We start from the raw sequence: 13,194 nt of genomic DNA on the forward strand, positions 1-13,194 counted from the left end.
TAACTTTCAATTTCTCATTTATCCTTTAAGATTTTATATATGTGCTTAATCCTTAAAAGTCTTTATTTATTGTTTCAATATAGTTTGTCAAAAACATGAAGGATCACTAAAAATGGAAGAAACAATGACCAGAGTAAATGCTCCCTTAAGACCTGCGCACATTATAGAAGCTGCTCAAAGATGGCAGAGACACACCAGGGGCAGCTGACTGAACCCAGGGCTTCTGGGCCCCAGAACCTAGCATACCCTGCTCTCAGGTGACTGAGCCAGGGACCCAGCAGGGAAGGTCAGACCAGGTCATAGTGCTTCAGATAGCTCTGTTTAAATATGAGGATTTAATATTAAAATAATGTAAAACTGGAGGAAAACCCAGCAGACTCCTGAAAAAGCACATCAATCAACCATGACAGTGATAATCTCATCTAATCACTGGTGGTAGAAAAAGAAAAAAGAAGACATCAAAAACTAAGCACCAAGCACCAGATATGGAAGGTTGATCTTTCAAAAACACTAAGTAATATTTCTCTGAAACATCTCTTGTACCAGTAAATAATTCAGTTTTCAAGCCTTAAACTATACTAACATGTACAAATAAAATTTTTTAAATTAATTTAAAAACTATCCTCATAGGCAGAAAATCGTTTTAAAGAATGATGCTACTTGCTGTGCTAAGCGTGGATTGTCAGAGCAGGGATAGAAACTGGGAGGTGGGTCAGCAGGCAACAAGCAAGGCAAGGTGAAGGTGGCTTAATGGGGTCATGGTTTTTATGAAAACAGTGAGAAAAGGATTTGCTGACATGCTGCACAGTGAGGTGTGGTAAGAAAAGGAACAGTGAGTCCAAGGTTTCAGCTGAATAACTAGAAAGATGGGGTCGCCACTGATGGAGATGGAATACGCTGTCCACCAAACGAGTGGGAAGCTGGGCGCATGGGAAGAACCTCAGGTTTAGTTTTGAACATGTTAAGTCTGTGACATCTCACACAATTCCAAGTGTTGTGCAAGCAGTTGGGTAAATACAGGAATAGACGCCAGTGGAGAAGACTAGATGGGTCAAAAACAGTAGAGTGGTCACCATAGAAAGGATAAAGTCACAGGACATGGTGACAAAGGCCAACTACAAAAGACTCAAAGCTAGCTTTATAATTAATAGTGAAAGACTCAATGTTTTCCCCTTAAGCTGAGGAAGAAGGCAGTTTTAGTCATCAATGTCCTGAAGATCGAAATCAGTGACATAAGGCAGGGAAAATATAGAAAAGTCATGGAGAACAATGAAAAAGAAGTGCAACTGTCTTATCTACATGGGACATATCTGTATATGTGGAATATCTTCCAGCATCTATAGAAAACGACATTAGAATTAATAAGTGAACTAAGGATAAGGGGTAATATACAGAATTAATTATATTTCTATATAAGTTATTAGAACAGCTAAAATTTTAAAAATAAAACTGATCACACCAATCACTGGGAAGTATTTGGAAGAACTGGAACTCACACATTACTGGTGGGAATGAAAATATTACAACTGCTTTAAAAATGGGTTAGCAATTATGATAAACACAAATTTTCTGTATTACTGTATCATCCTATCCCCAGGAATTTACTCAAGAGAAATGAAAGCATATTTTCACACATGAACTGTACACCAATGTCTAACAGGATACCAAAAGCCTAAATTATAAAAAAGAAAATTGATAAAATGAACCTAATCAAAATCTAGTAGCCAAAAACTAGAAATAACTGAAATCCCTACCAATTGAATGGATTTGAAACTTGTTACATATCTACACAAAAGAATACAAAGAGGAATGAACCACTGATAGACAACATGGATAAAACTCAGAGAAATTACAGAGTCAAAGATAGGCCCACCTCCAGAGCACATATATATGATCTCATTTATATAAAATCCTACAAGAATATAAACTAATTCACAGTGACAGAAAGTAAATCTGTGACTGAATGGGACCAAGAAAGAAGAAGAACAGGGACACCTGGATGAGTTCACTGTTGTGGTAGTGGTGGGGATGGCTGCACATGTTTATACACACACCGAAGTTAATCAAATTGTGTATATATGCAGGTTTTCTATATCAATTATACTTCAACAAAGCTGTACATGTGGAGGAAATTATCAAGTAAGATGTGAATATGTGAATATATAAATGTGTACCTCAGTGTAAAGCTCTGGGTTGGCAACATGTGAGAGTGCAGGCAAAGAAATGGTGTTTGAGGTCACCAGCGTGCACAAGATTACTAAAGGAGAGAAGACAGAAGGAAAAACTGTGCTCTGGGCCATGTTTTCTCACGTGTGAAACGCTTTTCTATAGGTAACTGCAAATGGACTAACTTACAGGCATAAGCCTCAGTTAGGACTTTCAAATGAAGGGTGCTGAGGCCTATCTCTGACATCTGGCGAGAGCGAGAGCGAGCCCACAGACACACACCAGATCAAACAGAGCTGGTGTTCACCATCCTCAGGTCAATGCTGTGGGACCCCATGGCAACACTGGTGTTCTGTTCTCTGACTATGGGTCCCTGTGTGCTGCATTTGAAGGGATGCAATTTAATGAAACGTTCTCACTGAACACAAGCTAACCACACAGCAAGCAGTGGAATAGTTTGACTTTGTCGCTATATCGTGTAAAGTACTGTAGCTTACCATGTACAGTTTAGATCTCGGTTTTGAACTGAACTAGGTAGGGAACTACTCCAATGACCAATGGCTCCTTCCGCTTTAATACTGTCAATTTAAAAATAGTGCTAGCGAGACATACTCTAGAGCCATAAAAGTCTGTTACAGCTGGTAGACAGACTTCCAGAAAGCTCCAAAAGTTAGTTAAGCAACTAAGGTAACCAAAGCTTTTGGTGCAGTAGTAAATTAAACCAGAACTTCACAAACTACCATATTAATTATATCTAAAACTTACAAACTAAAACTACATCAACAAGTTTTCACATACGAGCAAAGGTATAAGTTAAACCATTCTTTCTTCCAGAACATTTATTTATATTACAACCCCTAGGGCTAAGTTCATTTTTACATCCTAGAGCTTATATATTATATACTGTACTTATTATAAACTGCAAAAGTAAATGATGCTTTATCATAAGATAAATGAAAAAATAAAAACAAAATGGCCCTTTGTTACCATAGTAAACATAAACCCGAGGTAGAGACGTAAAATGAACAACCACTTATTTTCAAGTCCTTATGTACATCTGGACCCTTTCAGTCCTGTTTCTATTACTGGCTTTTAACTAAAAGACATATAGATTCAGTTATTACAATACATTTATAGTTTTACTTTTCCCAGAGGTGTAAACAATATTTTTAAAGATCTCTGAACTTTTCTTCAGAACTCCATACCAAATTCACAATCCACATTTCAGAGAAAAAAAAAATTGTTTAAAAGAGGATATATTCTAAAAGGAAGTACATGTACCAACTCTTCACATTGAAAGTAATCACTATGTACTGCAACCATGTACTAGTAAACTTTTTTAAAAAATAAAAAGGACATATTCTAATAAAAGTAGTCCTAACTCAGAGGGAATATCCTATAATCTTTTACACTGTGGTCAACTAAACAGATAGATTTTTTTCTTTTTTTTGGGGGGGGTGACAGGGTCCCACTATGTAGTTCAGGCTGGCCTTGAACTCACTATATAGTCCACGCTGGCCTTGCACTCATGGCAATCCTCCTGCCTCAGCCTCCCAAGTACTGAGATTACAGGTGGTACACCTGTATTTTTATTTTTATTTTTATTTTTTGGTACCAGAGATCGAACTCGGGTCCTTGAGCTTGCGTAGCAGGCCGCGAAACCACTGAGCTAAATCCCCGGCCCACACATGTATTTTTCAAATGTTCATCTGTATCTTTTAGAATCCAGTTATGTGACTTACATAACTTAATAAAGAATCAAATTGGGAAAACAAAAATAATGTAAAAGTTAAAAAAAAATAATGTAAAATTGGCCACAATTTATTTACTCAGATATCTATGGAATCCTCAGAAGGTCTTCTGTTACCTGAATAAGCTCTGGGACTTTAAAAGAAAAAAGTAACACCTACCTCCCAGGCTGCTGTCAGGATTAAGTAAGATAACAGACATGAAAGGACCCTACAAATTTTAAATCTCTGCTGAAATATGACAAAGTAGTAATAGAAACAACTATAAATCAGTACTACCCAGAGAAAAAGGGCATGACAAGAGTCAAGGCGCGATGCTCTGGTGTTTTCTGACTTCAAATGAGATCAAAATGCCACAAATGGTAAATCTTTGTTACCTTCTATATTGGTTTTTTTGTTAGGTATAAGCAACTTTGTTACATATAATTTTAAATCTACTTTAGATAACAATATTTACTTCCCCCCCCCCCCCTTTTTTTGAGACAGGGTCCAGGCTGGCCTCAAACATGGGATCCACCCCTACCTCAACACAAATACAACCATGGATACAAACATGTTTAACAAGTTGTGGGTTTTTTTGCATTACTGGGGATTGAACCTAACACCTTCACACTAAGCTATATCCCCAACCCTTTTTAATTTGAGACAGTCTCACTAAACTGCTAGGTCACTCAGGCTGGGCTTGAACTTATGATCCTCTTGCCTCAGACTCCCAGAGTGCTGGGATTACAGGACATGCACCACCAGACCTGGCTCCTTTCTCATTTTAAAGTTAAGTATCTCAAGAAAATTTAGTAAAACAAAATAAAATAAAATATGGTTACTTTAATTAAGAGGAAAAGAAATACTGTTAAAAGGAAACAACTTGACACAGATCACCAGAGAAAAGAAAAAAGTATTAATGAGTTTTATGAATTAATGTAAAAATGTTAGTAACCAGATTATGGTGCATGCATTATTTTAAAGGGACAACATCAATTTACAAGTATTTTCTGAACTGAAATACCTTCCAGTTCTTCTATGCAGGTATATATGGGTACATGCATAGGTATACATATTCAAATATTAATTAAAAATTTAAGTAATAAACTGTATAAAATTTTTTCCAGGAAGTACAAAGTAATTTTGAATAAATTGTCCTACCAGAGAAAAAGCTTTAATTTTATTAAAAGCTACTCTAGAATATTTTTTATGTTCTTGAGAGTAGATTTAGTAACCATAAAAAATAACAACACCGGGGATTTAGCTCAGTGGTTCTGCCGCCTGCCTCGAAAGCGCAAGGACCCAAGTTCAATCCCTGGTACAAAAAGACCCCCCAAAAACCAGCAATAAAATTGTCAAATATTCCTCTTTAAGAAATTTTGATGCAATGAACCAAATCTCAAGAGTTTTTAGCACCCAGAAGAAACATGACTTGACAGTGTCCTTTTATGTTACCAGAAATTATGCCTAAAAGCATCATCCACATGTACACACAATCTTTTACCTTCAACATCACCTGAAAAAGTAGACAAAAATGAATAAATGAGAAGGGATGAAGTAAACAGTTTTATGTTCAAGTAACTGTACACACATAAAAGCTTAAAAAGTCAAATGAGCAATATAATCTTTTAGAAGACATTTATTTTAGTCAAATTGCTGAGATTCTAAAAGAGACATGGATATGCTGTAATTCTGAGACGATGAGACAAACTTATCTCTAAATTAAAGGGCTCCAAATCTTCTGGAGGTAAAGAATTCTAAGAGTGTATGACACATCAGCTAAGAATCACCTTTGATGATAGATACAGTGAAGAGAACCCATCAGTAATGAAACTGAAGGACACATTTCTCAACACCTTTTTAAAAAGTGGACCCAGAATGTATAAATTTTCAGAAGAAAAAGTGATCCTATTACTGTTTACCTAATAATTGTTTTTCCTGTTTTATCCAAAGGACTTCTGGATGCTCACTTCAAAATAGCCAAAAGCCAGGTGTGTGGTGCACGCCTGAATCCTAGCACGGGAGGCTGAGGCAGAAGGATCACCAGTTCAAACACAACTTGGGGCAATTTAGCAACTTAGCAAGACCCTGTCTCAAAATAATTTTTTTTTTTTTAAAGGACCAGAGATATAACTCAGTGGGGACCTGGGTTCAATCCCTAGGAAAAAAAAAATTTTTTTTAATGGAGCTAAGGTCAGAAATGAGTAAAAGAACACAGTCTTTGTATCCATTAGCGGAAGCCCCTCAATCTGAGTCAATGGAGGACTTAGGGGATTTTGCTTACTTGATTATCACAGATGCAAACACTTGCTTAAATAGGAGCAGAAAAAAGCAGGGGTCATTTACCACTTCCACAGTGGGTGTTCGAGATACAATAGGATGTGACTGCTTTGTTGTTCTCTTTACTCTGTCCTTGTAGAGGTGTGAAAAGCTATATTGCTACAGACAATTTATTTAATAATTGGAAGCCACATTGATAATGGATGTGGTAATATTTTTAAAGTTTAATCTACTTTAAGCGGCAGTAACTAATGGATTTTTTTTCCTTGATCGCATATGTAGCACTTTCGTTACTTTTTAAAGATATTTATATTTGAAAAGAAAATTTTTTTTAAAAAAGGCATATTTAAGTTTAAGTAACTGTGACCATTCAACCCAACCTCATTTCAAATGTTTCTGTTAATAGTATTTTGGAGTTAATATCTGCTCATAATAAAATATGTGCCACGTCAATATGCATTTACATCTATGTTTTGTCTATTGTGAATTTCAAAAGAACACAGTATGTAGTCTACATTAGGTTTATGAAATAGATGACTACATCCATTCTTCTTTCTAGAATAATGGAAAAGGCACTGCACTCTACTCGAACAGCCAGTCTTAGTCTAGTACAAGGGATGCACTCTTCAGCAGCACTGTCACATTACTAACCGCACACATTATTAACTGAACTCTTTTTAAAAATATACAGAACAGAACACTGACTTTAACCAAACATTTCACACTAATGACCATAAAATAAATGACATGCTATCCTACTTGAAATAGGCAAGTATTTTCAAACAAAAAGATGACATACAAAAGAAACGTGTGGATTTTAAACTAATTCATATTATTTCACACCAAAGACATTAAATGTACATGGAAAAAATTTATAAATGTAATAAATTGTGTTTACAATTGTCAACCCAACTGTTATATAAAAAGTTGAAATATTTATTAGGAAAAATAATCCTCTACCTCCCATACTACTCACTGGGTAATAACATAAATATATCATCGTTTGATTTCCATCAACAGACAGAAGGGATTCTCAACTCAGAACTAGCTACTGTTCCTGGAGCCTAGTTAAAACCAAGTACAGGGTCTAGGATGTGGCTCAGTGGTACAGTGCTTGCTCGGCACGCATAATGCCCTGGGTTCAATCCCCACCAGCACCAGAAAGACCAAAAAAACCAGCAAAACTAAATACTGTACAACAAGGGAAAAAATGTCATTTAAAAAGGAAGGATCAGCCAGGTATAGTGGCACACACCTTTAATCCCAGCACTCAGGAGGGTGAAGCAGGAGGATCACTGCTACAACTGGGCTACATAGTAAGTTCAAGACCAGCATGAACTACATAGCAAGACCCTATTTAAAAAAATTTTTTTTTAATAAATAAAAGGATCTTATTCTCATCAGAATTTTCCAAATCACAAACAAAGCAATGTTCTAAAGATAATATTCTAGGTCTAGGCCTAAATCTTTATTGATTTAAAACAATAAAAAGAAAAAACCCTAAATTTATAAAACAAACCCAACTTTAAAATCACCAAAATTGGCACGACCTACTTTTTACATATAAAACACAATAAAATAACTGGAAACTTACCAACTTCTTCTTCTTCATCATTAGATATTATATTATACAGTGTGTCCAAAGCATAACCTATTATTTCAGAATCCGAACTGGAAAAAAGAAATTATTATACTTATACACTGCTAGTTAGAGTGTGAACTATTATGACCATTATAGAGTTACTTAGCAGACCATATGAAACATTAATTCCATTTCTAAAAACTTTCTCTAAGACAATATCAGTGTGCAAACTACAAAGAATCTCTAACAATTCATAATTGTAAAACTTTAGAAGTGACCTAAATGTACAATAATAAAAAACAGTAGGGCAAAATTAAAAACTTTATTTTCAAGGAATGTTTAATGGCATGGCAATTAAAAACCTTAGATACAGGCTGGGTGTGGGGGCACAAACCTTTAATGCCTGTGTTACATAGTGAATTCAAGGCCAGTTTGAACTACATAGTGAGATCCTGTCTCAAAAACAAAAAGCCTTGATGTACTGCCAAGAGGGAAAAAAAAATACAATTCAAATATTAATGGACCAAATAATTCCATTTAACAAGATACATGTGTATATATCTGTATCTATGTGTATTTTTAAAAGTATTATAAATTTATAAAATAAACCCAACTTTAAAACCAGAAAAACACACATAACATTAACCAGATTAATATGTGTGTGATACACACACACACACACACACACACACACACAAGTATTATTTATAGTTGGAGTACCCTTTTTTATACGTTGTTTTCTTAAAAAAAAAAAAAAACTTTGAGTAAATATGTACAGTTTATACATCAGGAAATGAAACCTTCTGTAGCTGCTGCAAAACTGACAAATTTTGAAATATATAGGATGATGGTGCCGTTTAGAATGGCAAGAGTAAAACACAGGTCCCAAAGAGTCAATGACCATGAAGAAGTGATCTGCAGCGGTTGCTGATAACAAAGCAGACAGACCAAGGAGGGTTAGAACTACAGGATTAAACATCAAATGAAGTGGGTTTTTACAAAGATTAGTATTATTTGGTTCAAGAAGTTTTGAAAGAAACAACTGAGAAACTAGAAACAGAAGAGTACACCCTTAATACCTATGAAAATGTCACCTTTCAAGGGTGGGATGTAGCTCAGTAGAGAGTGGATGCTTGGTATGTGTGAGGCCCTGGGTCAGATCCCCAGCATCCCCATGCACATGTGCACACACACACAAGATCCCACCATTACACAGCCATACTGAATGACCTCCCTCAAAGGTCAGAATTATGTAGCTATGCCTTCTCTTGCCACCTCTATCCAACACTGAAATGGAAGGTCTAGGCCAAACACATATGAACTAGAAGGCATATACACTGGAAAAGAAAAAGTAAACTACACATATTTACAGATAACATCTTATACACAAAGAATCTTGAAGATCCACTAAACTATTAGACTCAATAATTTCAGGATATAAAAAAATGACTGAGCCAAACACAACCTTCCAGGACCTGGAACTGAGATACCTGAAAAACAACACCTTAATGAAGAAAAAAAGAAGCAAATCTCCAGAAATCAGGAGGGAGCTGACTGAAAAACCAGAAACTACAAAGGAGGTGGAGAAACAGAGCACAGTAGAGCCTGGAACGTGCACCCCAGATCCTGGGAGAGGGACCTGTTTTACTAACACAAGGTGAGCCTGGAGAGGGCCAGCAATGGGAGCCCCAAGAAAAGCCCAGTTATGGGAAACTGTAAAGGCAGCACAGGACTTTACTCTGAAAGTGACTCCTGCTTGGCAGGCTAGAGCTAGAGAAAAACTTCACAGCAGCACCAGCTATATTTAAGAAGTTTTAATAAGGAGCCACTTGGGGAAGGGTCAATTATTTAAGAATGAGCTGCATAACTACAGAATGATGTCGCCTCAGGGTTTCCAGGGTCCCTAACACACACACAGTGACTAGATGGAAGATGGCTAGAAGACACAGTTGCAGACAGAGTATGGGCCAGGTACAGACCTTCTGAGAAGTTTAACCTCAGGAAGGACAAGGGCCCCACTCTCCAGAGTGAGAAGGCAGGTCTAGCACATGTAGCTTTCAGAGGGGCTGGGTCTGAAAGCGCTGGTGTTAAGTCCAGCAGATAGCTTTACTACCTTGTCCCGCTGCCCATGTCCAGCACAGAGCTCAGTGATTTGCTCTCCCCGTGTGCCAATGTGATCATGGATACTGCTTGGCATGGACAGCTGCCACAACCTGGGGTACTTAGAAAGAGGGGCCTCCAAAGCAAGGGACACAGCTCACAAACCCACAGGCCAAAAAGCTAGGCGGAAAAAGCTATGATTTGGGGCGCACAAAAGGACACAGAAAGTGGGAGCAGCTGCAGCGAATAACGCCCAAGAGTGGATACCATTGGGTGACCACGTACAGTGGGAAAGGGGAGCTGGGACCCCGCATTCACACACAAAAGGCGCAAGTGGAAATAAAACAGATCTTAGTAGTGATTCACTATCCCTCCCCCATATCTGGTAGATTCCAATACTGCAGACTGTGGAAAGAAACCACTCATTCAAAACACAAAGGAATTTTTTTGACTCACTTCTTTTTTTCTTCATTGTTTTTTGGGAGGTTGGGGTTTTTTTCCTTCTTTTTATCTTTTTTATGTTTGTTCCTATTATTTTTATCTACTTTTTTTACTCCTTAATAGGACCCTTTATCTCACTTTTCTCTCCTTATCTTCCTTTTCTTTATTTTTCAAATTTTACTTCCTTCAGTTTCCCCTTTCCCACTCCCTCCATCTTTACCAGTATAACCATTAAGCTGTATTAATCTTTAGATATTTAGCTGACTCTATGCTATTATTGTAGAATTCCTAATGGTTTTGTTTGGTTTGGTTTTTTGAGACAGTTTCTTCTCACTGTGGCCTTGAACTCACTATGTAGCCAAGTCTGACCTCACTTGCAGCTATCCTCCTGCCTCAGCCTCCCAAGTACTGGGATTACAGGTGTCTGACACCATTCCTGGCTGTCTTTTCTATCATTAATGGTGGTATAGCTGTTTCATTTAGTATACACTTATTGCACGTCAATATTTGGCTTTTGTGTCTATATTGTAATTACAGATTTCTATTGTAAAGGATAGCACTGTGGTAGCTTTTATTGGTTCTTATGGTATGACACTATCCAATTCATCTTTGACTCTATTACCGTTGCTGATTTTGTTGCTATTATCAGGGTGGGACAGGTGTTGCTATTGGTATGTTCATGACAGGCCATAATTTGTATATTGCTGCCAGGTGGCTCTGATTTGAATTCCACCATCTGATGTTAAATAGTTAACCACCAGTGGCCCAAGATGCCCAATGTGACTGACAGTCATGCATGTATCACAAGTGGGTCAAGCCAGTGAGAAGGTGTTAACTGCTTTCCACTGTATGCCAGTATCTGGTTTGTCTTTGTGTCATCAACAAAACCATGTTTTATTTCTGGAGAACTGGGCCAACTACACTGCACTTTTCCCTCCTGAAACTAATGAAGGAGGTCAGGTACTAAGAGTAAGGCAAACCTGTAGTTAGCTATGCCCAGAGTGCAGACACTAATTAAAGATATTTCCATACTAGCAACACAATCTTTCCACCCTAATCAACCCTCACCACACACACACACACACACAAAAACACAAAACACAATAGAAACACAAGAAAACAAGGCAACAAAATGCTTACAAAAACTCCCAACTCCCCCAAAGATGATCAATGGAGAGAAAATCAAAAGGCAAAAGGCTAAACTGTACAAAGTGATAAAAGAGGAGATAAAAACTGATCCATAATGTGCTTGGCAAGCTCAAAGATGATATAACTAACAAATAATGGACTTAATAAAAAAAGATTGGTGAGCTTACAGAAGACATTAATAAGCCAGGTGAACTTAAAAAAAATGACACAAAGCATGACTGACCAGTTTAGGAAATAATTAAGAGTCTGCAAAAGGGTACCAAACAGAAATTGAGGAAATAAAAAAAAATTCTATTCAAAGTATGGAAGTGATCGATGTGAGGACAGAGTGTCAGAAAGAAGGCAGGGGTGATGCAGGTGACCATATACTCAGAGATACCTTAAAAACAACAAGAGGGCATAGAAAATGGGCTCAAGGTCTGTTAGATGATGCAAAGACTAAAATTAACTGAAATTAGTGAAAAATCAGAAGATATTTGTGAATTGCATTAAAAAAACCTATTTACAGAAATAATAGCAGAAGACTTTCCAAATATAGGAAAATAAATGTGTAGATTAGTCAGGCATATTGAACCCCAAGCACCCATAACCAAAAAAGAACTTCTCAGGGATTTAGCTCAGTGGTGCTGCCACCAGCCTTGCAAGCGCAAGGTCTTGAGTTCGATCCCTGGTACCAAAATAAAAGAAAAGAACTTCTCCACAACACACCATAGGCAAAATCCCAGAAGTCCAACACAAGGACAGAATCTTAAAGCCATAATCATAAATCACAAAGCCCTAATCGAAAATAACTTCCAGGGCCAGGGATTTAGCTCAGTGGTTCCACTGCCTGTCTTGCAAGCACAAGGACCTGGGTTCAATCCTCAGTACCACCAAAAAAAACCCAAAACATATATATATATATGCACTGCTGAAGCGAGCACCAACTCAGACTAATGTATTCTGCAAAACTACCTTTTAAAACACTACTGGACATAAAAGACAAGATAAATATCAACACAATTAGAGTGGGAAACCTCAATACTCCACTGTCATAAACAGATCAACTAGACAAAAAAAAATCAACAAGAAATATCAGGGTTGGGCCACACCTTCAAACAAAAATGGACTTTATAGCTATCTACAACATTCCACCCAACAATCACAGAATACACATTCTTCTCAGCAGCACATGGAATTTTCTCCAAAATAAACCACATGCTAACCCATAAAGCCTGTTTAAATAAAAAGGACTGAAATTATCTCATGAATATTATCAGCTCACACTGCAGTGAAACTGGAAATTAATGGCAAAGAAACCACAGAAATAATGCAAACACAAGAGATTAAACAATAGACTCTTGAATAATCAATGGGAAAGAATTAGCTCCTAGAATCAAACAAAATGTCAGTAAAACATACAAGCTATGGGACACAATGAAAGCAATTCTAAGAGAGAAGTTTACTGCTGTGAATCCTCATATCTGGAAAACAGAGCGAGCCCAAATAACCCAATGATGCGCCTCAAGGTCCTAGAAAAATAAGAACAGTCCAAATCTAAAGCTAGTACAAAGAAGGAAATTATAAAGATCAGAGCAGAAATCAATAAAATTAAAACCAAAAAAGTACAAAGAATCAATGAATTAAAGAGCTAGTTCTTTGAAAGAATAAGGAAAAATGCTTAACCAATCTTATCAAAAAAGGAAAGAAAAGCCCCTTTTTCAGTGCAATTAGAAAGGAAAAAAGTTCAGGAGGCTGAGGCAGGAG

The 13,194-nt window shown here is 36.9% G+C and overlaps 1 protein-coding gene across 7 annotated transcripts in view; it reads right to left on the reverse strand.

Moving 5' to 3' along the window:
* The window catches only part of Uso1 (USO1 vesicle transport factor), a 93,848-nt gene that overhangs the window by 44,646 nt on the left and 36,008 nt on the right, over positions 1–13,194 (reverse strand). For 5 of the 7 annotated variants that reach the window (XM_013069670.3, XM_087185995.1, XM_087185994.1 and 2 more), the window contains exon 4: positions 7,771–7,847. The exons of the other annotated variants lie outside the window; for them this stretch is intronic. In XM_013069670.3, the coding sequence (XP_012925124.1) occupies positions 7,771–7,847 (77 nt within the window). The remainder of the gene's footprint in view (positions 1–7,770; positions 7,848–13,194) is intronic. 7 annotated transcript variants of the gene reach the window in all.

This window comes from Heterocephalus glaber, unplaced genomic scaffold (genome assembly GCF_053883595.1).
Source record: "Heterocephalus glaber isolate CG9 unplaced genomic scaffold, H.glaber_assembly_v1.0 deba00001504, whole genome shotgun sequence".
Lineage (NCBI taxonomy): Eukaryota > Metazoa > Chordata > Mammalia > Rodentia > Bathyergidae > Heterocephalus > Heterocephalus glaber.